The sequence below is a fragment of the Aspergillus mulundensis genome (genome assembly GCF_003369625.1).
Source record: "Aspergillus mulundensis strain DSM 5745 chromosome Unknown scaffold_6, whole genome shotgun sequence".
NCBI classification, from domain to species: Eukaryota; Fungi; Ascomycota; class Eurotiomycetes; order Eurotiales; family Aspergillaceae; genus Aspergillus; species Aspergillus mulundensis.
The window spans coordinates 82378-104811 of NW_020797894.1; the positions used below are offsets into that span (position 1 = coordinate 82378).

Genomic DNA, 22434 nt, shown 5'->3' on the forward strand with positions numbered 1-22434 from the left:
ACACGTGGTAGTGCTGGGAGCAATAGAAAACAAAACAACAAAGGGGGTATCCAAAGAGGTCAATTAGCAGGAAGAGACTGAGAGGAGGAAAAGAGAGGACTCGGTCAGAGAAATGGGGCCAGGTAGGGAGAGGCAGGGAAAGGGAGATTAAGAGATTCAGCAGTGGAGCTGAAAGGGAGGAGCCACAGGAAAGATCCGAAGGGATCAATCAGCTCAGGATTATTCAGGAACCAACAGAAGTAGATTTATTACGGAGTAGATAGTAGTGAGTACGGAGTACGGAGTACGGAGCAGGTACATGATGGAACAGGCAGCACAATTAGCTTATGCCGGATCCACCTCGTCCCAGTACTCCGTAGGGCTGTTAAGGTGCCAGTCATGAATGGAATGGTCCTGGGTCCTGGGTCCTGTCGTCCCTACTCGTCCTGTACCTACTGTGCAACGAGGAGGTATTGCCAATTGGTAACGACCAACAGCCATGCCCCAGCCACCGTGCGGCGTGAACTCTCCGAGTCGGGCTGTGGCTGGGCGGAAGGTTACTAGTTATTGGTTACATAGTCCTTCCAGCCCTGCACGATGACGGAACCATACCAGGAAATGCAACATTCTTGCCGATCGCTGCTGCCACTCGAACAGTAAATGATAGATCACATACCTAACCGGCACAAGATTCCTGCCCACTCCAAACTCCAGAGAATGACGACTCAAAGACCTAGCTACACACAAATGATATCAACTCCTACACAAATGTCCTCCAACGCCAGAAAGATTCAGGAAAAAAGACCATATCACCAACCCTTTGGCCGTGGCCCAAACGCCCTAGATGCATTGCATATACCCAAGCCAGTCGAGGCCAGTGCTATGGAGACGCCCTGTCCCGTTCAGGGCGTACATCGAGCTGCCAACCATAACTATCACATCCCACTACGGGTGGTTGGATTTCGACGCCCATGCCCATCAACAAATCTCCAAACTCTCCTCGGTTCGCAAGAGTATCCAACTCGGGATGGGCCTGCACCAGATCTAAGGCCCGTTCCAAAAGCACGTGAAGTGACACATGGTGGCATGCCGTGGATTCGAACCCATCGCACTGCTCCGTGGTAGGGGTGACAATCACGAAAGACTCGGAGTTGGAGCTCTCCCAGTATTCCGGAGCATCACGGTGTGGTCTCAGCTGTGGAATTCTAGAGATTTCCGCCGAGGCAGCTGCGCTAAGACCTACAACGCCTTGCCCTGTTTTTGCAATGATGCTCCGAAGTACGCTTTCTTGGTCCTGGGTGACCTCGGTTTCAGGAACGACGAACAGGTCTTCCAGTCGCTTCTCCACTCGCTTCTTTCTTTGCATGCGCTCGTCATGGCGGATCTGATTACAGGTTTTGAGGCCAGGTGCCGCCCAAGACTGTCCCTTCAAGCTGCCGTCCTGCTCGGACTTTTCAAAAGTGTAAAGGTCGTTGGTGTACTGGTTGATAATCATCTTGCTCCTATATTGCTCCTTGGAGTAACCGTCTCGAACCGCGAACCACGCCCTGTATGAGGCCCGCTGGAGAATCAAACGACCCTGCTCAATATACGATGCAAGTCTTTCTTGGAAGTCGGGAAGCGATCCGGTATTCTTCTTGAAGAGAATCTCACTGAAATCCAGCAACCATTGACACCACAATGTAGCGATGATGATCTCGAGACCAGGGTCATCGTCCGATTCCAATGCCAAGCAATACTGGCTTGAGCTGAGAATTCCCATTCCTACGGGCATTTCTCCTTTACCCAGGCTCGTGTCCATTATGTGTATGAGATCAGGGACGGTGACTGTGTATACGTTGCTGCTATTATCCCAGACACACCAAAGGTCACTGAGGTCATGGGGAAACCAGTCGAAATGACGAGCATACAGTGTCTTGCAATCATAGTCGAAGCCTAAGACATAGTGTCGACCGCCAAAGGAAGGGTTCCGATCCGCAAAGTGATCACGATTCGCTATCGGCAAGATGCCAAACAGGAGCTGAGGTTGGTCGCCCGGAAAACATTGAGACAGCAACGCTCGGTCTTCGGCGAATTCGTCGTAGGTGAGCGGGCGACAATCAGCGCCGTCAAATAGAAAGGTGCCGTCACGTCTTGCTTGCATTGTCTGATTTCTTTCAGCAGAGCAGAGATAAAGATGATAGTCGACAATGGCCCACGGGTGACTGACGACATATGCAGGAGGTTCGGAACGACGTTGGTCCATAGCATCGTCATCCGCTGTCTCATCGTCGTCGTCGTCGGTCATTGAGTCATCTAATGCCAACACCGACATGCCTTCAGCTTGGTCCTTTTTCCCGTCGTTCTCGTTGGCAACAGCTTTTCCGGTTTCGTCCTGAATTTTGCGGCCGGTCATGTTGTCCTTGGTCGCGTCGTCTGCGTATTCCAGTACATGCTCACTGTCCAGATCCTCCGTCTGGCCTTCCTCATCCATTGTCAACGCCTTCTCCTCCAGCAGTTGTCGAGCTAGCCTGAATTCCTCTCTAGTTCTCTTCATCTTGAAAACAGGACTTATAGACTCTGTCCTTCCAGAATCAGCTTTCCGATTTGCAGAACGATCAAGCTTGTACAGCATCTCTTAGCCTCTGTTGTGGGCAGAGCCCAGCGGTATGAGAGCAAGGAAAGGAGAAGCCCGAATGAAGAGAAATGACGCTTGAATATGAATGATGATGCAGAAATCTGAGTTCAAGATGTTGGTAAATAGAGTGTTGAGAGGTAAAAAACAGGAGGGACACAAGTCGCTAGAAGAGGGGGCGGGGAACTGAGGAAAGGCCATTTTAATGATTGAGAGGGTAGATTCTAAGTGAGGTCAAAACATGCGCATATACAGCTCACCTCTTTGTCCGAACGCACATAGTTCACGCATCCCCTAGTCCGAAATCCATGTTTGCCTGGACAAAAAATGGTTAGCACTAAGCATACAATCTCCCTACCGCAGTCTGCCTACAGACGAACTGATTTTATGGCTTACAATGTACTTGGCTCCCAAGAATCAATTAGATATTCTATGCCTTCAAACTTCCGTGCCACGGTTTCTCATAAACATACAATATCAAGGTATATTCCGGAGGCAGGAAGGCGGTAATAGAAGAACAATTGGAACAAAAGAGCCCTTTTAGAAGCTACAATGTCGCGGATCGCAAACACACAATCCTGAAAGAATGGCTGAACATGGCAAGATTGCTTCCTTTATCTTTTATCTGACTCTACCCTGAACCTTTTATCGGTGTTCCAGACAGCTAATAGGTTGTGACAGTGCGCCGCGTGCTTGGTCTATGTCTATGTAAGAGATCCCTAGACTTGACTCAGTTCTACCTACATCCTCCCCTATAAGACCATGCTTAATATGGGGCATTTAGTTTAGTCTTGACGGTGTAAAGAAGGCAAAAACTGGATTGTAGTGACTGAAATAAAGTGGGGTAGGTATTCGTTCGCCACGCAAAGTTAGATCTAACACAGGCATCGGAAGAGAATGATAGAATACATATAGAAGAACATTAGTGCCTGTCAGCATCCTAGGCAAAGCAAGCCCCTGAAGCTACCGCTTGAAACCATTGACCGACCATCCCTTGTTCTTCTCCTTTTCCCTACGCACCTTCGACCTATGAGCAAGTGCGAAAACAGCCCCGACCGAATACCCGCCAAGATGCGCGAAGTAGTCAAGCTTCGGCGCGCGGCGATTCAACAGGGAGCCAGCGATGTCCAAGGTGACCAGGCCGGCGAATAACATCCAAGCTGGGGCGGAGACGAAATCTTGCCACTCAGTTGGTAAGAAAGAGATGGTCCAATTTGTACTGAGCAGGGTTAGTAAGTGATCTGGATATCGACAATTTTTGCAAAAACGTGAGGGGAAGGCAAGGTTACCCTGGATGGATTAGAGCAGAGGCAGCGAGTACGCCGGCGGTTGCGCCACTGGCCCCAAGGGAGGTTGCGTGAAGTAAGTTTCGAAGGACTAGCACTGAGAGGGATGCGAAAGAGCCAAACACGCCAGATGCGAGGTATAGGGCAAGAAAGTTGCCTCGCCCGATATCGTCGTGCACTTTGGTTGTTCGGTTAGCAGGTTCATGCAAGCGAAGGGTGGTGAAAACTTGCGCTTAGTGCCGAAAGTCCAAAGCACCAACATATTTACCAAGAAGTGAAGTCCTTTCTGATGGCTAAAAACATTTCCAACCAACCCGAATACACGCGGGTACGCGGGGACGCTGATGAAATAACGGTTGAGAAACCTCCAAGCCGGCGGCCACCTCCATAGCACGAAAATTCCCAGGTTTATACCGATAATAGCTGACACTGTGGCGGCCGCTGGTGGTAGACTTGGCCACATACGATCTGCCTTGGCTGGCGGTTGATATGTCACGGCAAACCCATAGCATAATCCAAGACTAATGAGAGTGAAGATAAGCGCCGGGATCAAGCGGCTGCTCTATTGAATGGTCAGCGGGGCACGTTATACATCCGCAAGCGGATCGTTTTTACCATCGTCAGCTGTGAGAAATCCGTTTCAGTATCCGTTGCCCGGAGGTGATGTTTTTGTATCCACGCAAGAAGCGGCCGTTGATTAGGATCTGCCCGCCCTTGCACTATGATGGTTATTAGTGAAGCTAATCAGCAAAGTTTGGAGTCATCATAGCATACCTTCCAAAGCAGACGTATCCTCGAATTTCTGAAGCGAAGTGTTCTTAGCCCTGTGCTGTCTCATCTGCTCGCGGTGCCTCTCCTCGCCCTCGAGCCACTCCTGCCGTTCCTTCTCCGTCTGAGCAAGAATCCTCTTTTCATTTTGTTCCCGAATTTGCTTTAGAATGCTCTTTCCCGAAGGATCATTTTGCTCGCCTAATTGAGCGCCATATGATCCGCTCTGAGGTTTGTACAGACCCAGCTCCTCTGCCTCTCGGGCGAGTTTCTCTTCCATTTCCTGCTCCTCCCGTTCTATTCGAGCGAGAATGGCGGCATCTTCATCCATTGGGTAGTGCCTTCGAAGATATTCAAGGCCAGCGTCGAGCGTAGAAGGTCGCGCGGCGCGTCCGATATCGACAGGGAAGTCGAGGTCGAGCGTACCGGCAAGGCGTCTAGCTTGTAGAACCGAGAGAACCCGGTTACCCATTGCGGGTGACAACTTGACTTGAGATCCAAAGATCTGTGCGATTTCGGTCTTGGAAAACGGGACATCGCGCAACTTGGCTCCTTTCTCGACCGGATGGGGTGCTGGTTTATTGGATGATAGAGCTGCGGAGCTCTGGAAGCATTGGAGTCGGCGTGAAAATGGTAAACATTTGGCTGGGGCGCTCGAGGTCGGAAATAATAATGAAAAGGGTCTCCTGGAGCTCTGGAGCCATTGCAGATTGCTATCGAGAGACCACGTCGGGGAATTTTGTCGAGTTAGTGAGCGGGGTGGTATTGCTAGGTCTGGCGGACGCAAGCTTGAAGGCCGAAGCCCCAAGCATGGAGTGCGCCATGCTACGCAGAGGACATTGCTCATATCCTGCAGCTTATGAGGAAAAGCCCGGACTCAATGTGACTGCAGAGGCTTTGGTGGTAACGTCTATAAAATGGTTAACGGGATCTTCAGTTCCCCGATTCTTTCTCCGCGCTGCCGAGAGTTGTTCCGACTCGTTCGAGTAGACCTACGGGGTAATAGATCGTGACTACGTGGGATTTGTCGTGATCACCTTTAGCAGATCCTAAGAAGACAAGGCGTCTGTATATGTATATGTATGTGTCTATTCTCATATTGGTTTATAGCATATTTTCAAATCTTCGATATCCCATAAAGATAATTCTTTTGTTTACTTGCATCAGCATCGACGTGCCTCGGGATACTTATATATATGTATGCCCCATAAAAAGCTCCGCTCATTATACATCAGTCTATAATAAGACATTGCCAACACCAGTGCAATACTTCCCTACGAAGCCCGGCCAAACAAGCGATTTAACATACGACACCCGAACAAAAAAATGTCATCGGAGACTCTCCCAATAAGCCCCGCCGCCTTTGCCGAAGCCATCAAGGAGCTCACTCTCCCGGTCCTCTACACCAAAGTTGCGGAACTGCAAAACTCTATTGCGCACCTCCGGCGCTCGAACCAGGAACTGCGACTATTCATCACAGAATCATGCGAGAGTGAAGCTGATAAACACGAGCTGGAGGGGTATATTGCGGAGAACGAAGGAGTGGAAAGGTCCATGAATGAGCGGATCCATCTATGTAAGGCGGAGGTCGAGGGGAGAGGTCAGATCTGGATCGATCTGGATATGGAAGCAAATGAGATTGCAGGCACCAATGGACCGGAAGTTGGGCAAGAGCATGGGCAAACTGCTGCCGCGAATGGCACGAGTTCCAACGTGGAAGCGGCGCCGACGGAGAGGTCAAGGGATAGGGAGGATGATGGTGAAAATGGTGGGGTTTACCTTTGATTCGGCTTGGTTGATATGTAGATTTTGTTTTTATTGTCCGAGGACACCATTGCCAGATAGAGCATAAGTGCCTTTGTTATGATATACAATCTTTTAACGTATAACGGCTATTCATCACTTCGCTGAGCCCGAAGTGACGAGTAAATCCGGATTGGCAGTTTTAGGGCACTTCTTGTTCACAAGCCCACCCAATACACCCCTTCAACCATAACGCCATCACCAGGTGCGCTTGACGTCCAGATGGACAGGTGGACGGTTGAGTTATATACATCGAGTGCTCCATTAACTCACCAAGCCGAGAAGATGTTTCCTTGCATTATACCAAGAAGCATGCTGACCATCTAAGAACTTCTGTATTGGTCCGAAAGTACTAATACCGTAAAAAATCGCGTCAGGGTACAAAGAAGAAATATGCATAATCACAAGAACAAAAAATTCGCTCTGCGTGCTAAATGTTTGAATTCTCTGCCCTATTGCATCATCTGCCCAATCACATGTTAGGGAATGACAGCAACTGAAAGCAGGGACAGGAATGACTGTAAATCAGAAGAACCCAGGTTCCAACGCCAGGTTAGAAACATGTTCATCAAAGAAGAGGAGAGAAGCAAAAAACCCTAGCTTAGCTAGAGCTCTGCTGAGCCCAATGACCACCGGCAAGCGCCTCAGGAGGAATACGCTGTTGCTTGATGAAGAGATCTATCAGAGGCTGCATCGGCTCCATTTCCTTGTCGGAAACAAGCTTGTAGTATTTCGCGACAGTGACGAAATGAACAAAGCACATGTTAAGAATATCATGTTTGTTGATGTGCCAGAATGGGTTCAGCCAGTGGGCATGGTACAGATGCGCATAACAGCGGAACATTTGTTTCATAATGCCCTGGCAATCCTTGTAGAAAGTTCGCGGAAAGCCGCTTGACTTGCCAATCCAATCTTCACCAGCAGCATTGGCGGCGGCATCAGAGGCGGGAGCACCCGTAGTTTCATTAAGCGCAAAGGTTTGGGGAACTCCAGTGACCTTCTCTGTGGGAAACATCACTGGGTCATGGATCTTGCTGACAATCCATTTCTCGACGCGGTTGATGAACTTAGGAGCCGATATTTTAGCAGCCTGTGAGTCCACGAGCCACGTGTAGGTTAAACTAGATGTCGGGTTAGTAAACCGGAAGTAGATGGCTGAGGCGAGACATACCGGCCGGCAGACATGGTGGGGCAGCTGGTCTCGTTGCAAATAGGGAGTCCGGTATGACTATTCACTTCTTGAATGACCTTAAGCATGGCTTGAAGTAGACGGTTTTGTTCGACAACTGTATAAAAAAAGACGTTGGCAAGAGTTACTCAGTAGCGGATACCGAGATGCTTACTCTGATGGGCCAGCCATTCTCCCAATTCCACATTCTTGGGACAAGCACACAAGGTCAAAAAGTTACCCTTGACGTTGAGTGGAGCGTATTTCTCCTGGAAGAAGTACTTGGGGGCATCGGGGTCGTAAACCGTGGTGCCTTCAACAGCGGAGTGGTTGGAGGCGAGGGACGGTGAGTTCGACACATGACCGTGAGGGCTCGGGGGCGCAGGCGACTGGCCAGGACTTCCGGTGTTCATTTTATTGGCGTTGTTGTTCTTGTTGTTTCCGCCTCTGCCAAAACCTTGGCGGCTGTCAAAAGACAGATTGAGTTAGTATTGGTGGTTTCGACCTTCAAGTCGGCTGGAGGGGAAATACGGGGGACAAAAGCAAAGGGAAAGGGGGAAATATGGAACACGAGTTGGGAGTAAGCGAAGACAAAGAAGACCCGAGGGCGACACGATCAACCAAATAGTGCGGCATCTCGAAGTGTAATCAGGGGCACTATCTAAGGTGCCTTTAGGGGGGAAGGAGAGCGGGCAATAGGATATGCTTTACTCGCATCTTGAGTATGCATTTGAAGGGAGGGAATGTGAGGGGATGTGGTGACAATTGCAATGTGTGACGGATGGAAGTGCACTTACACACTTTGAAAGAAGGTGGCCATGGTATATGAGCAGGCTCTGCGAGCCCAAGAGACCTGTCTGAGAAGAAACGAGGAGGAACTTCAGGAAGATGGAGATAGCAGCGGCTCTTGAGTTGGGGTTTGGCTGCTAGCCTGCTCCTGGCTCTTGAACCAAACTCCCAATCATCGTCGGGTCTGGCCCTGGGGAGCTGCCGCCGCTAAGCTTCTTGGGGCCCGGGATGGATTATCCTGCGTTCCTGTACTTGACGCCTGAGGCTTGCCGAGTCGGTGGCCCGTGCGCTCAGCCGATTCTCATTGTTGCCGCATTGGAGCTCAGGACTTGCAAACACAGCAATTGCGGCGGATTAGGGGTCTTCAACCACTTGCCTCACCAGATTCATCCTGAAGTCTCACTACTCGCGAGTTTTCTGATCGAGCTCTTTCTCTTCCCACATGTCCTCGTCCGACGAAGAAGACGTCGTTCGGCGACCTGCTCGGAGCGGTGCCGGTCAAGACTTGAGCAATGCTGGAAGCGCGCCTGGAAGCCCTGCGGCTAGTCTCGATGCTGGCAATATGAGCGGCATTGACGATGATGATGCAGACTTATTCGGCTCAGACGGATCTGAAGGAGGTTTCGGACAAGATACAGAGTGTGTAGTAAAGGGTCAGAAACGTGGAAATATCTCTGCTAATACATTAGCAGCCAGCCCAAACGATCTCTTGACGATCGCGAGCTTGATTCGGCCGATGACGAGGATCGATACGACCGAGTCGGTGACCGCATGGAGTATGAGGATGGAGGAGAAGGGGAGTTACGGGAAACAGTCAACATCATGGACTTGAACTTGGCCCGGGCTCCGGAGCCGAAGTCTTCTAATGGCGAGGTTTGTCTTCGCGCTCTGTCTATTGGTTCGAGTCCATACTCAACGCATTTTTCGCAGGTATACACAGTGCCGGTCCCCAATTTTCTTTCAATAGAGACAGAGGAGTTCAACCCAGAGACATACGTTGCGCCCCCATACTCCACTGCGGCGACGTCTCTGTGCTGGCGCTATGACCCGAACAATGATAATTTCCTTCAATCCAACGCACGTATCATCCGCTGGGAGGATGGATCCATGACACTGCAACTAGCGTCGGCTCCCAAAGAACAATACAAAATAACGACAAAACCTCTTGCTCCTCTTAACAACTCAGGCGACTACGATACGAAGCTAGATTCTCACGTGTATCTCGGAGCATATTCCGAAACCTCGGGAATCTTCAGACTGACTTCTCATCTGACCCATGGGCTCACCGTTTATCCCACGACCATGGAAACGGACGACGCTGTTCAGCGACTGCAGGAGTCCCTAGCTTCTGCAGCCCGCGGTGGCAAGAAGACGGTCGATGGATCAGCACCCGTTATTGAAGTGAAGGAAGACCCCGAGCTTGCCAAGCGTCAAGCAGAGCTCGCGGAACGCGAGAAGTTGAAAGCAGCACGTCGCCGCGAACAACTTGCAGATAGAGAGATGGACCGTGGCCGCAGATACGGCATGTCTCACCGCACAGGGGGTGCTGGGCTCACCGTTGGGGGCTTGGAGGATGATGACGGCTTGCTCACAACAAGACCCCGTGCGAAGAAGCCGCGCCGCCCTAACCGTAGAGGTGAGATTTACACCGATGACGAGGAGGACTACGGTGGCCGTGGACGGACACGGGAAGATGAATACGATGAAGACGATGGTTTCCTCGTAGGCAGTGACGAAGAGCCGGAAATTGTGGATGATGATGATGATGAAGATGTCTTGGAAGACGAAGACATGGATGCAGAAGGCGAAGACGACTTACCCCCTCCAAGGCCTAGGGAAAAGCGAGCATCTCCTGATACAAGACCTGCGGCAGGATCTCCTCCGGCTAGGAAGAAGAACCGCTTCGTGGTGGATGATGATGATGAGGAGTAATCCGCATACCACTCGCTTCATTGTTCTCTTTCTTTCGCATTCCCTGAGGGCAATACCACGATTCAGTTTGTTGACGACGATTGCAATTTTGATCATTTTGGAGAAAAGAAAGGCGAATGGGCAATTCGTTTCTTGGTTTGTAAATCACTGGAGTTAGGGATAAAATATGGGGGCAGGAGCATGGCGCTGACATTGTAAGGTCGTGGTGTACTGCCAGTTAAAAGGCTCTGATAAGAAAGCACGAGCATGATCATATCGGTCCTCAAAGTGGTAGGTAGTCCTAATTGAGCGCTTCTAAACAATAGCCATTTATTCACATACAATGCTTGGTAGAGTTTCCAGATGTCCACGAACACCGACGCCGGAAGTAAATCATATAAAATATATCAAGGTGAAACGCTGCTGCTGCCGGGACTCAGCGATGGTACACTTTCTGGATACTCATCCAACTGAAACCCAAACTTTGCGATAACATTTCTCGCACTCTTCGCCACTCGAATGCAAAGCAAATCTTGCTCGTCGCGGCTGAGGCAGTCCTGATCGGACCGGTCATTGAGACGCTGGTCCGGCGGCAAAGGGTGGGAGTCGGGGGATTCATGCCATCGGCGCTGGCGGGCCTCCATCTCTTCGACCAAGTCGAGCACACTCGGCGCCTGTTGAGCGCAAGTTGTTTGAGCATCTAAGTCCATCCGCCCACGTATAACGCTGAAACGCACCAACTGCCGGAGGTAATCATTCCAAGCAGCTCTCAAGTCAGGAGATCGGTTGATCTTCGCGGCATACGCTGGGGGAGCAACTTGGTTTCCCAGCTCACAGGCCTCTGCTCTAGAGACCCGTAGCCACGAGTCAGCAATCACATTAAGAAGAGTCCCTGTGAACATGACATTTTGTAGGCCCGTATCAAATTTGGTCGGACATGAAGGACAGCGAATGACAGACCGGGCGGTTCTAGCTGATATGTATAAGGAGCAAATGGTGTGCTGAGAGATTGGGAATGGTTTGAGGGAGGAAAGATGACTAAGACAGAGATAGAGGTATGAGAGGCAAGAGCATTCTTGGTCAGGCGACGAATCCGAGTGAGATGGCATTAAGGGAGGGGTAAGCCCTGGCGGCATTGTAAACGGCTTGGGCGCCGCTGCTGAAACGCTGGAGAAATCCGGCCAGGGAGAGGTTGTCGCTGGGATCGAGCCCGTGCTTTCATTAGGTGCTAGCTGCCATGTATGGCGATGGTCTTCATCAGTCGATAATCGGTAAGGGAAGCTATATGGTGATGGGTGAGTTGACGATAGTATCTGCGGCTCCTCTGATACATCCGCAATTGCTTCTCCGAGATCAGAGATATGGGCTATTTGAGGATTGGCCCATGTTTCGGTGTTCGGAACGTTCAGATATGATGTGTCGTCATTGTCTTCTCGTAACCGCTTCTTAGGCGGCCTTCCCATTTGCTTCTGCACTGAGTAGTGGCAGGCAAGGGACTGCTTTATGCAACGACTGCATCCTGAGAGTTCGCCGGAGCATTTGAGTTTTCGCTTCCCTGTCGCACGCATCAAATTAGTAGTGTTTGGACAATAAATATGCCAGGGAAACTCACTGCACTCGTCGCACGCCGTATGTCGTTTTACAGGCTGTGAAGCGGCGGTAGAAATATCTCGGGGTATCGAGTCGCCCGCAGAGGCGGGGTGCGACTGACCCCACGGGTAAGCTTCGTACTGCATTATAGGCTCAGGTCACGGAGGGACCATGCAGTACTAAGTAGCGAAATAGAAAGATAGATTGGTGTGTCAAAAGTAGAGGCAACGCGCGAGGTCAGGCAAGTCGCTCATGGACCCCATGAGATCCGAAATAGGGAAGCGGTACAGAGCTCACGTGGGCGGTCTATTTAATGCCGGCCTTTCGGGAAAAAATCTCAAAAAAAGCTGGACCCAGAGTCTAAAGCAACTATTGTTGCGAGCACCGAACTCGTGCATTTACTCGTCCACCATGGCCGCCTTGAAAGCTTCAAAGAAAAGAAAGGCGGTTACCCGTGATGTGGAGGAGGAAGCAGGCGTGTTTTCTGGCGACGAGTTGAATTCCAAGGACTTGGATGGCGCCCTTTCGAGCGACGAGGATGACAGTGAATCCGAAATTGAGTTGGTCGATGACTTCTCCTCCAGCGACGAGGAAGATGAAGAAGAGGAAGAGCTTGATAGCGACGAGATTCCGTCTGAGGGGGAGGACGAAGGTATGGTAAGGAAAAGGTCAACCGCGGCCCTCGACCTGGACGGACTTGAAGATAAGGGCGAATCGAGTGAGGAAGGAGAGCAACTGAATTATCGCATTGAGAAGGATGCAAATGGAAATGACCGCTACATCTACGACGAAATCAACCCCGACGATAACTCCGACTACTCTGATGTTGACGAGAACTCGAACACGATCGGCAACATTCCGTTGTCATTCTATGATCAATATCCCCATATCGGCTATGACATTAACGGCAAGAAAATCCTCCGTCCTGCGAAAGGAGAGGCTCTCGATGCGTTACTTGACAGCATTGAAATCCCCAAGGGCTGGACTGGTCTCACTGACCCATCGACTGGGAAACCTTTGGAACTGAGCCAAGATGAACTCGAACTATTGCGCAAAGTGCAGATGAACGAGATTCCAGAAGAAGGATACAACCCATATGAGCCTCTGACGGAGTGGTTTACGACCGAAAAGGAAATCATGCCCCTTAGTGCTGCTCCTGAACCAAAGCGTCGGTTCGTACCGTCGAAGCACGAAGCCAAACGCGTAATGAAGATCGTGAAGGCTATCAGGGAGGGACGTATTCTACCATTCAAGCCGCCCACAGAGGAAAATGAGGAAGATAAGGACATTATTAACTATGACCTTTGGGCTGATGAGGCTGAGCGAGCTGACCATCCCATGCATGTCCCGGCTCCCAAGCTTCCACCACCAGGATATGAGGAGAGTTACCATCCACCGCCCGAATACTTGCCGGACAAGAAGGAACGAAAGGCATGGGAAGAGACTGACCCCGAAGAAAGAGAGCAGGACTTCCTTCCTCAGGACTTTGGTTCCCTTCGTAGGGTGCCCGGTTACGAGAGCTTTGTCAAAGAAAAGTTTGAGAGATGTCTGGACCTTTACCTAGCGCCCCGAGTTCGGAGAAGCAAGTTGAATATTGATCCCGAGAGTCTGCTTCCCAAACTGCCCAGTCCAGAGGAACTCAAGCCGTTCCCAACTGCATGCGCTGCCGTCTTTAGAGGGCACAAAGGCCGTGTCCGCAGCCTGGCTGTCGACCCGACGGGTATCTGGCTCGCCACTGGCGGTGATGATGGCACCGTCCGAGTTTGGGAGCTAATCACTGGCCGTCAGTTATGGAGTGTCAAACTGGGTGAAGATGAGCCAGTGAACGTCGTCCGCTGGCGCCCGGGCAAAGATGCTGTAGTTCTTGCTGCCGCTGCAGGCGATGACATCTTCCTCGCTGTCCCGCCCATTGCAGATCCCGAAACAGAAAAGGCCAGTATATATTTACTGGACGCTGGCTGGGGTTATGCCGCGTCGAAGCCCGTCTCAAAGGCCGCAGACGAAGAGAAGAAGATCACACCCCCTCAATGGATACGTCCCCCAGCGGCCCTCTCAGACTCAGGCGTATATGCTGTGATCCCTCTCCGTTATATCGCCAAATCAATCTCATGGCATCGCCGTGGAGACTACTTCGTCACAGTGTGCTCCGGCGCCTCAACACCAGCCTCAGTGGCTATCTCTATCCACACCGTCTCCAAACACCTTACCCAGTATCCCTTCCGCCGACGTATCAAGGGTGGCGGTCCTCCACAAACGGCTCACTTTCACCCATCGAAACCAATCCTCTTCGTTGCCAACCAGCGTACCATCCGCGCCTACGATCTTTCCCGCCAACTGCTCGTGAAGATCGTACAGCCCGGTGCTCGCTGGATTTCCTCATTCGACATCCACCCGACATCCGCCACGGCCGCTGGTGGTGACAATCTTATCGTCGGTTCCTACGACCGCCGTCTCCTCTGGCACGATCTCGAGCTCTCCCAACGCCCCTACAAGACTCTCCGCTACCACCGCAAGGCCATCCGCGCCGTCAAATTCCATCCCGGCGGCCGCTACCCTCTCTTTGCTGACGCTAGTGACGACGGATCTCTTCAAATATTCCACGGCAATGTCACGGGTGATATGCTCAGCAATGCAACCATTGTTCCCCTAAAGGTCCTAAAGGGCCATAAGATTACGGGTGAACTGGGTGTCCTAGATATCGATTGGCACCCTCGCGAAGCGTGGTGTGTTAGTGCAGGTGCAGATGGGACATGTCGGTTGTGGATGTAATTGTCGACCTGCTGCTGTATTCTTACCATTGGCTCTTTGCGTGCCTTGACTGTAGATGGGCGTTCAGGTGTATATAATAACTTGTTTGATATCCAGAGCATACACAAAAGTAAACGTTTCTCAAATACTCACAGGATATCTCAAGACGCGTGGATCCGCGGCAACCGTCTAACGTATCGCAATCGTGAACAATGCTTTGATGGTCTAAGTCTATAATGGGGCAATGGAGAATTAAACCACGCCACCACTCCAATCCCTCCTCAACTTCTCATACTTCTTTAAATCCGTCACGCTAGGCCGGATAAATGACTTAGCAGCTTTAAAGTCATCGTATATGATTGCATCCCGACGCTTGATGGCATTGTATCCAGCGCGCCGCACCAGACTGGTAAGGTCTGCACCACTAAACCCTTCGCACTCCTCCGCTAGGCGCCTCAAGTCTTCATTATATTCAATGGGCAGCTTTCGTACGAGGGTCTGCAAGATCTCAGCACGCTCCAGGGGTGATGGTAAGTTCACAAAGAGAAGAGTTTCCAGACGGCCGGGTCGAAGCATCGCGGGGTCGATAATATCAGGCCGGTTGGTAGCTGCGATGACATATATGCCCTGGCGGCTGCTGCCCAGGCCATCTAACTCAGTAAGAAGGGTGTTGACAACGCGGGCAGACGCCTCAGAGAGAGTGTCGTCCCGGCGGGGTACAAGGGCGTCAAGTTCATCGAAGAAGATGACACAGGGAACAGAAGAACGAGCGCGGACAAAGACCTGACGAACGGCACGCTCTGATTCACCGACGTATTTGTTAAGGAGTTCAGGTCCTTTGACACTGATGAAGTTTGCTCGGGACTCGTTGGCCACGGCCTTTGCAAGGAGCGTCTTACCGCAGCCCGGAGGTCCCCAAAGTAAGACACCAGTCGGAGCTGTGATGCCGACGCTAGCGTAAAGTCCGGGGTTCTTGATCGGATCCACGATTGCGGTGGCAAGTTCGTCACGAATTTCGCCTAGGGCACCGATATCTGCCCAGGTTGTGTCGGGAATGGTTGCGAAGCCCTCACGCTTGGAGGACGGCTGTATTTTGGGGAGGGCAACGAGAAAGTCGTTATTTGATACAAGGACCACCTCTGCTTCGCTGCCGATTGGGGTCTCCTTCGCGTGGGTGATGAGCCTCCGAAGCTCTTTGACTCTAGGGCTAAGGTCATCCTCTCCCTCAATGTCCATTTCTTCGCCGCTGTTTGACTTCAGGAGCTCAAGGTATCTTTTAATTGCCGTGGAGCCAGCGGTGGAAACTAGGTCGTTCAAATCGGCACCAACAAAACCGGGGGTCCTCTTTGCTAGAGTTTGGAAGTCTAAGTCGTCCACGAGACGCATCTTGCGCGTTAGCGCACGGAGAATTTGCTCGCGAACAGGCTCGGAAGGAACAGTCATGTTAATTTCCTTGTCGAATCTGCCTCCTCGACGCAATGCCGCGTCTAAGCTATCGGGCCGGTTCGTGGCTGCCAAGACAATGACTGGCTTTCCATCCGTCTTCTCTAGAGCAAGGTCATCCATACAAGTGAGAAGCTGAGCGACGATTCTCTTCTCCATTTCTCTTTGAGAATTCTCCCGTTTTGGTGTGATAGCGTCAATCTCATCGATGAAAATGAGGCAGGGGGCAATCCTTTTAGCCTCTTCGAAATGCTCACGGAGGGCCTTTTCGGACTCTCCTGACATGCCCGAAACGATTGACGGCGCGGAAATGGATATGAATGGCACCCCTAGTTCTGCAGCGAACGCATTGGCAATCATGGTCTTTCCGCATCCTGGCGGACCATGTAACAATACACCGCGAGGAGGCTGTACGTTCGATGCTAGATAAACTTGTGGACGGGTCATTGGGAGAATGACAAGATCTCCGAGCTGTTGAATGACATCGTCCAATCCACCCAAATCCGCAAGGCTCACGTGAGTCGGCGGAGATCGGTCGATAGCGCTGTCTGCCTTGCGGCGCTTGGAGGTATGTGACTCGCCTTCACGGTGCCGCTTTTTTGTTGTAGTTGGCGCAGGTGTACCGTTTTCTGTATTGTTCTCGGGTTTCGGTGCCTTTGAGGCAATATTCCAGGCACTTACAAGGGTCTTGTTCATGCTATTTGACTCCTGGTGTTATTAGTGAGAGAGAAAGGATATAATTTTTAGAGAAAGCCCCATACTTGTACGGGCTGTTCCTCCAGCCCTGTGAAGTCGCCATCTACCGAATCATTCTCATCATCTCCTAGTACGTCAGTTTTGATGACTTCCACCACCCGCTCAATGCTGTCTTCGAGTATTCTCTTCGGCTTCCGGTTAAGACTCGAGTTGGATCGCTTGATGGAGTCGTAGATAGTTGTGGCCGATAGACGAAACTGACCATTTTCGGCCTGATCGTCAACGATTTTGCGAACCACTTGGTAGACCTGAACGACGAGGAAGCATTAGACGATTCGCCCTAGGGCTGGTCAATGTGTCACACCTCTTTATCAAGGCCCTGCCTTAAAGATGGTCTGCCTCCGCGACGCATCTCCTGCAAGACGAGCTGATTTGATTGAGGCTCTATCTCACTGATCGTCGGGTCTTCTTTGATATAGAAATTCTATAATTTTGATGTGCGGAGAAATAGATTGGCCGAGACATACCGTAGGTATGGCACCGACCAACGTCATCCGTTATCTTATCGGTTGACCCCGGTCTCGGTCCTCTTCCTCATCAGGCAAAGAAGACAAGAACGAAGTATCAAGGCAGCAACATGCGGTGACAATGGGGAACTCGAACAGCTCCCACAAGATATCTTCCCAGGATAGGTAAGATGACTGGCTTGCTTCGTGCAGTTCAGATATTTTTCAGGCGCAGAGCATCGTAATATATGCTCCACCATTTCCCCGCTTGTATCTTCACTACTGGGAAGCTAATTTTCCTCCTTGACCATAGAGCAATTCTTGATATGAAAAACCAGCGCGATAGGCTCCATCAATATCAGAAGCGTATTACAGTTTTGACGGATCGCGAGACCGCGATCGCGAAGGAATGTCTCGCCCGAGGTGATCGAAAGCGGGCCCTTCTTGCCTTGCGTCGTAAGAAGTACCAGGAGTCGCTTCTAACAAAGACCGATGCTCAGCTAGCGCAATTAGAGCAACTTACCAGCCAGGTTGAATTCGCTCTTGTACAAAAGGATGTTTTGTATGGATTGCAACAGGGGACGCAGGTGCTTCAAATGATCAATAAAGAGATGGGTGGCATTGAAGGCGTGGAGAATCTCTTGGGGGAGACGGAAGAGGCCCGGGCTTATCAGGAGGTAAGGAGCGCTCAGCATTCATAGACATATACAATTTCGTCATGGCTAATGCTACTGATCTGTAGGAAGTTAGCCAAATGCTTGCTGGGAACTTGTCTAATCAGGACGAGGATGAAGTTGAAGATGAATTGGAGGCCCTACATCGCGAAGTACAGGGTCCAGTCAGCCTTCCCAATGTCCCGACGGCGCCACCAGAAGTGGAGGCTCCAGACGAGGAGTTGGAGAAGCAGCGAAAGGCGAGGGTGAGGGCCCGAACAAGGGAACAAGCTGCGATACCTGCTTCATGAACTATGAACTGTCTACACATGATGGAAGCGGCTGCACAAGGTTGGGTTTCATGTTTCGCGGGTACAAGCATCACTGGAGTTGAAATTGTTTCTTCCTGTCAGTTGATGAATCATTAGAGCTCTTCATACTCTCAATGGTAGGCTCTGCTATGGCACATCGTTTATCGCCCTGGCGTCGCAATAATCAATCTCCAGAGCATCGGGCAAAATATATATTTTAATGTCATCCGGTCATATATCGAATGCAAATGCTAAGATGCTTTAGGTCAGACTCGCTATGACGCAACTGTAATGTAGGAGCCCTAGAACATTTGTCCCTGCCTAAAAAGGACATTGACTGAATAGTACGTACCTTACTGATCTGAACAGAGTGTACAACCTGAAGTTACCCGAAGAGCCTCACGATGTTCTGATGATGACATCCTTCGCGGGGAGAAATTTCTAGCACATAACCCATCATCCTCTCTGATAACTTCCGTCATCACTATTAAATAAGCATATACCTCTAGTTTTACCAAATCTGCTAATCCGTATCTCTACACATCGCGACCATGTCTCATCACCATTCGCACAATCACGGCCATGGTCACTGCTATGGCGAAGGAGATGACGGCCACGACCACTCGAATGACATCACACCAGCACTCCAATCCCTCCTTTACTCTCAGATCCAATTTGATTCAATCACAACTCTGAATGGTAGCTTACACCCTTGAAGTGATTCACAGACGATTCTGACGGCAATGTGGCACAGAAGCAACACCCAAGTCAGGAGCGGCAATTGTCAAAAAGACATATGCTGAGAGGCAGAATGATGAGCCGGAGCTGGAGAGTGATGCGGACGAGCAGCTGTTGATGTATATTCCGTACGTTATACCTTATGCCGCAAGTTCTATATTCTGTTGCTTTTGTGATATGCGGTTGTTGCTACTCTACCCCGCGGTGCCCCTCATTCAATCGATATCGATACTGATGAAATGTATCAATACCGATATCGAATGTCAACAGGAACCCCCCGGTCTCGAAGGCGTTAAGGCGGAACTCTAACAGTTTATGGCCATCTTATAGATTCACCGGTCAAGTCAACGTTCACTCTATTCTAATTTACACTGCGCCCACACCATCCGCCCCAAAGACCCTGAAGCTCTTCAAGAATCGCGACGACCTCGACTTCTCGACGGCGTCAGAGCTCAAACCAACTCAAACGATTGAAGTCCCGCGGCCGATTCCAGGAACCGATGTCTTCGAGATACCCCTGAACCGTGCACACTGGAACGCCACTACCTCGCTCAGTTTGTTCTTCGAAGACAACTGGAGCGATGGTGAGGAGGACGTGACAAATGTCGGATACATTGGGCTCAAGGGTCAGTTTCTGGCTCTGAACAGGGAGCCCGTCAGCTTTTTATACGAAGCAGCAGCTAACCCCAATGACCATGTGGCGATTCCGGGCGTGAGCGGTATCGGCGGGCGAATCATGCCCGGACAGTGAAGCGATTTCTCTTTTGAAAACATATGTAGCGTGATGAGGCCTTGGTTCAAGAACCGATATTGATAAACGATACGCATGGCGATGGGTTTGCCTGTGCTGTATTACAGATCCGGCTAGTTATTCCAGTCCATGTTCAACTAGCAAATGCATTCGATCACTGTACACTGTAGTAGTTTGGAGCATACTCGAGAAGGTAGCTCTTTTCTATCTTGGTGATGTCCCGGATAAATGTCTTTTTGCCTGTTTGAATTATCTCATGGAAGATGACCCAGTCTGCTTTCCGGTTCTACAAAGCGGCCTTAGTCAGTTAAGTTCAGGAAAGTGAAGAAAGGAAATACTCACAAACATCAAGGAGCTTGGGTGAGCGTGAAAGGTCATGTCGCCACTGGCTGTCTTGAAGGTGCCATCAGGTTGCATTCTTGCGGCATGGGAAAAGTAGCCCGTTGTTAGGCATCGCTGTATCTTCTCACCAGGCTTTGCTAGATTGACTTGCCTATGTTGAGAAGGAAGGCTTTCGTCAGTCTGGATGCCAAAGCGTTCAAGATATCTTTTGAGTTGTGCCCTGACGCTCACAGCTCGTAGCAAGGACCGGTAGTTCAAGAGGTTGTCTCGGCACCATTTGGGATCTCTGTTTCCCTTGGTGACAAATGCCTGATATACATTAAGATATGTAAGGTGGTCACCTTCCTCAACAGCAAACTTCCTGCGTTGGCTCTCAGGCGACCTTTTATCCCCGTCATGTTGGACCCATACTGCTCCCTGAAGGCTGACCATAGCGGCGATGGTCAAAATCTCACTCAAACAGCCAAAAGGCTGTGCGGAAAGGAGGACCCTCGCCATCATGGGGTCAACAGCAAGTTCTGCCATTCGCATACCTAGCGGTTTCGTAAGCTTCGCGTAGTCGTCAACGGCCCCCAATGAATAGAGGAGCTCGACTGCACGTATCACAAGGTCTGCAGGAGGCGAAGTCAGGAAGTCGAACCGGACGATATTGTCTATTCCCAGAGCTTTTAGCTGCATTATGACAGGAGCGAGGTTTGATCGTTGAATCTCTGGTATGGTATCCTCGGGTAATTGTTCGTATACCTGCTGTGTATATAGACGGAAGCATTTCCCAGGCTTGGTTCTTCCAGCTCGGCCGGCGCGCTGAACCGCGGCGGCCTTCGAGATTGGCACTGCTGTCAGCGTCTCGATACTCGTGCTAGGATTGTATGCTCTCAGTTTCGCGAACCCGCAATCTATAACGTAGACGATTCCGTTGATAGTAACCGAGGCCTCGGCGATATTCGTCGATACTATCACCTTCCGCGTATTCTCCGGCGCCGGTTCAAAGACATACATTTGCTGGTCAGTTGTAAGACCGGAATAGAGAGGGAGCGGTAGCAGAGACTGAGACTTCGGATGAAGTGTTGCAGCACGATCAGTAATCAATTGAATTGCTGTTTCGATCTCTTCTCTGCCAGTTAGAAAAATCAGAATATCGCCTTCACCTTCCTGCAGGTGTATATCAAACACGGTCTTCACACTTCGCTCCACATAATCTTCTGCTGGCGACTCAAGGAAAAGAGTATCAACCGGATACATTCGACCTTCAAGGCTTATGATTCTTCCAGCAATTCCGCCAATTTCACCATTGGAATACTGCCGGAAGTCATCTCCAGCAAAGAAGCGTAAGAAGCCTTCCGCTTGCAGGGTAGCGCTACTGACGATAACACGAAGGTCAGGACGTCTCTTGAGTATCTTTTTAAGAATACCCAAGAGTATGTCAGTGCTTAATGATCTCTCATGTGCCTCATCGACCATGATAACCGAATATCGGGATAGAAGAGGGTCTACAAGAGCCTCTCTTAGCAGCATCCCGTCCGTCAAGAATTTAATTCTCGTCGTAGCAGACGTTTGGTCTTCGAAACGAATCGAATAGCCTACGTCCTCGCCCAACTTGCAACGCATTTCTTCTGCCACACGGGCCGCTACCGTGGTAGCGGCTACTCGACGAGGCTAACAAATCAACTGTCAACCAGAGACGAAAGGCTGTGTTTGAAAATCGACGTACCTGGGTCACTGCAATGGCTTTCCCCGCGACACACCATCCTGCCTGGTCAAGATACTGTGGTAATTGTGTGGTTTTCCCGCTTCCAGTCTGCCCGACGACAATGGTGACCGGATACGTCTCCACGAGATATAGTAAACTCTCCTTGTGCCTCGCAATAGGAAGCAAGGAAGGGGGTTTGTATAGGGACGGAATAAAGCTCGTCCCGACGTCTAGGTCCATCTTCCTCTGTTCGTTTTTGAACAGCCTTTGGATGTTCTAATCGCGATAGATAGTCAGTCAGATAATCAATTCAGATGTAGTACCATCTTGAATCTACACTAGAAAGCTCTGCGCTAATCGTTCTCATTGGAGTTCGGATGTTAAAGCAGCACCACAGACTACCCCGGTTTTAGTGCCAGTGTCACGTGCCTCAACGTCACCGCAGTCACCAGTGGCTGATGCTCGGGGTCGGAGGCTCGGAGCTTTGACTCGGCCTCCAATGATCAATCGCAGCCAGCCAGCCCCAAGCACCGCAATCATTGCTTTCTGCGGACCATTTTCGCCGCAAATCACCAGACCTCCATTATTTATAACCGCGAAGCTCGCTTCTTTCGAGAGTTTTAGATTCGACTTCTTGTAATCCTCGAA

General features: G+C 50.5%; 11 protein-coding genes across 11 annotated transcripts; 5 read left to right on the plus strand and 6 right to left on the minus strand.

The window, feature by feature from the left end:
- Positions 1–859: 859 nt before the first annotated feature.
- On the minus strand, positions 860–2515 carry DSM5745_06231 (uncharacterized protein; the record flags this gene model as incomplete). Its single annotated transcript, XM_026748247.1, has 1 exon — positions 860–2515. One exon carries the CDS (start codon positions 2513–2515, stop codon positions 860–862), a length of 1656 nt encoding a protein of 551 aa, XP_026602551.1.
- A 1041-nt stretch (positions 2516–3556) lies between these two features.
- On the minus strand, positions 3557–5494 carry DSM5745_06232 (rhomboid protease PCP1; the record flags this gene model as incomplete). Its single annotated transcript, XM_026748248.1, has 6 exons — positions 3557–3562; positions 3614–3812; positions 3883–4057; positions 4345–4441; positions 4495–4598; positions 4654–5494. The coding sequence occupies 6 exons, from the start codon at positions 5492–5494 to the stop codon at positions 3557–3559; spliced, it is 1422 nt and encodes a 473-aa protein (XP_026602552.1).
- Positions 5495–5973: 479 nt separating this feature from the next.
- DSM5745_06233 (uncharacterized protein) lies at positions 5974–6432 on the plus strand (the record flags this gene model as incomplete). Its single annotated transcript, XM_026748249.1, has 1 exon — positions 5974–6432. The coding sequence occupies one exon, from the start codon at positions 5974–5976 to the stop codon at positions 6430–6432; it is 459 nt and encodes a 152-aa protein (XP_026602553.1).
- Positions 6433–7051: 619 nt separating this feature from the next.
- Positions 7052–8031, minus strand: DSM5745_06234 (Mob1/phocein family protein; the record flags this gene model as incomplete). The annotated part of the gene is made up of 3 exons (XM_026748250.1): positions 7052–7571; positions 7622–7736; positions 7794–8031. 3 exons carry the CDS (start codon positions 8029–8031, stop codon positions 7052–7054), a joined length of 873 nt encoding a protein of 290 aa, XP_026602554.1.
- Positions 8032–8849: 818 nt separating this feature from the next.
- On the plus strand, positions 8850–10339 carry DSM5745_06235 (Paf1-complex subunit LEO1; the record flags this gene model as incomplete). The annotated part of the gene is made up of 3 exons (XM_026748251.1): positions 8850–9046; positions 9100–9280; positions 9338–10339. The coding sequence occupies 3 exons, from the start codon at positions 8850–8852 to the stop codon at positions 10337–10339; spliced, it is 1380 nt and encodes a 459-aa protein (XP_026602555.1).
- Positions 10340–10725: 386 nt separating this feature from the next.
- DSM5745_06236 (Zn(II)2Cys6 transcription factor rglT) lies at positions 10726–12054 on the minus strand (the record flags this gene model as incomplete). Its single annotated transcript, XM_026748252.1, has 2 exons — positions 10726–11873; positions 11931–12054. 2 exons carry the CDS (start codon positions 12052–12054, stop codon positions 10726–10728), a joined length of 1272 nt encoding a protein of 423 aa, XP_026602556.1.
- Positions 12055–12319: 265 nt separating this feature from the next.
- On the plus strand, positions 12320–14677 carry erb1 (ribosome biogenesis protein ERB1; the record flags this gene model as incomplete). Its single annotated transcript, XM_026748253.1, has 1 exon — positions 12320–14677. One exon carries the CDS (start codon positions 12320–12322, stop codon positions 14675–14677), a length of 2358 nt encoding a protein of 785 aa, XP_026602557.1.
- Positions 14678–14908: 231 nt separating this feature from the next.
- On the minus strand, positions 14909–17207 carry DSM5745_06238 (putative AAA family ATPase/60S ribosome export protein Rix7; the record flags this gene model as incomplete). Its single annotated transcript, XM_026748254.1, has 3 exons — positions 14909–16807; positions 16861–17103; positions 17160–17207. 3 exons carry the CDS (start codon positions 17205–17207, stop codon positions 14909–14911), a joined length of 2190 nt encoding a protein of 729 aa, XP_026602558.1.
- A 420-nt stretch (positions 17208–17627) lies between these two features.
- On the plus strand, positions 17628–18265 carry DSM5745_06239 (ESCRT-III subunit protein VPS20; the record flags this gene model as incomplete). The annotated part of the gene is made up of 2 exons (XM_026748255.1): positions 17628–17978; positions 18044–18265. 2 exons carry the CDS (start codon positions 17628–17630, stop codon positions 18263–18265), a joined length of 573 nt encoding a protein of 190 aa, XP_026602559.1.
- Positions 18266–18816: 551 nt separating this feature from the next.
- Positions 18817–19754, plus strand: DSM5745_06240 (PITH domain-containing protein; the record flags this gene model as incomplete). The annotated part of the gene is made up of 3 exons (XM_026748256.1): positions 18817–18964; positions 19020–19131; positions 19334–19754. The coding sequence occupies 3 exons, from the start codon at positions 18817–18819 to the stop codon at positions 19752–19754; spliced, it is 681 nt and encodes a 226-aa protein (XP_026602560.1).
- A 154-nt stretch (positions 19755–19908) lies between these two features.
- DSM5745_06241 (putative ATP dependent RNA helicase) lies at positions 19909–22326 on the minus strand (the record flags this gene model as incomplete). The annotated part of the gene is made up of 4 exons (XM_026748257.1): positions 19909–20040; positions 20097–21752; positions 21808–22062; positions 22189–22326. 4 exons carry the CDS (start codon positions 22324–22326, stop codon positions 19909–19911), a joined length of 2181 nt encoding a protein of 726 aa, XP_026602561.1.
- Positions 22327–22434: the final 108 nt, after the last annotated feature.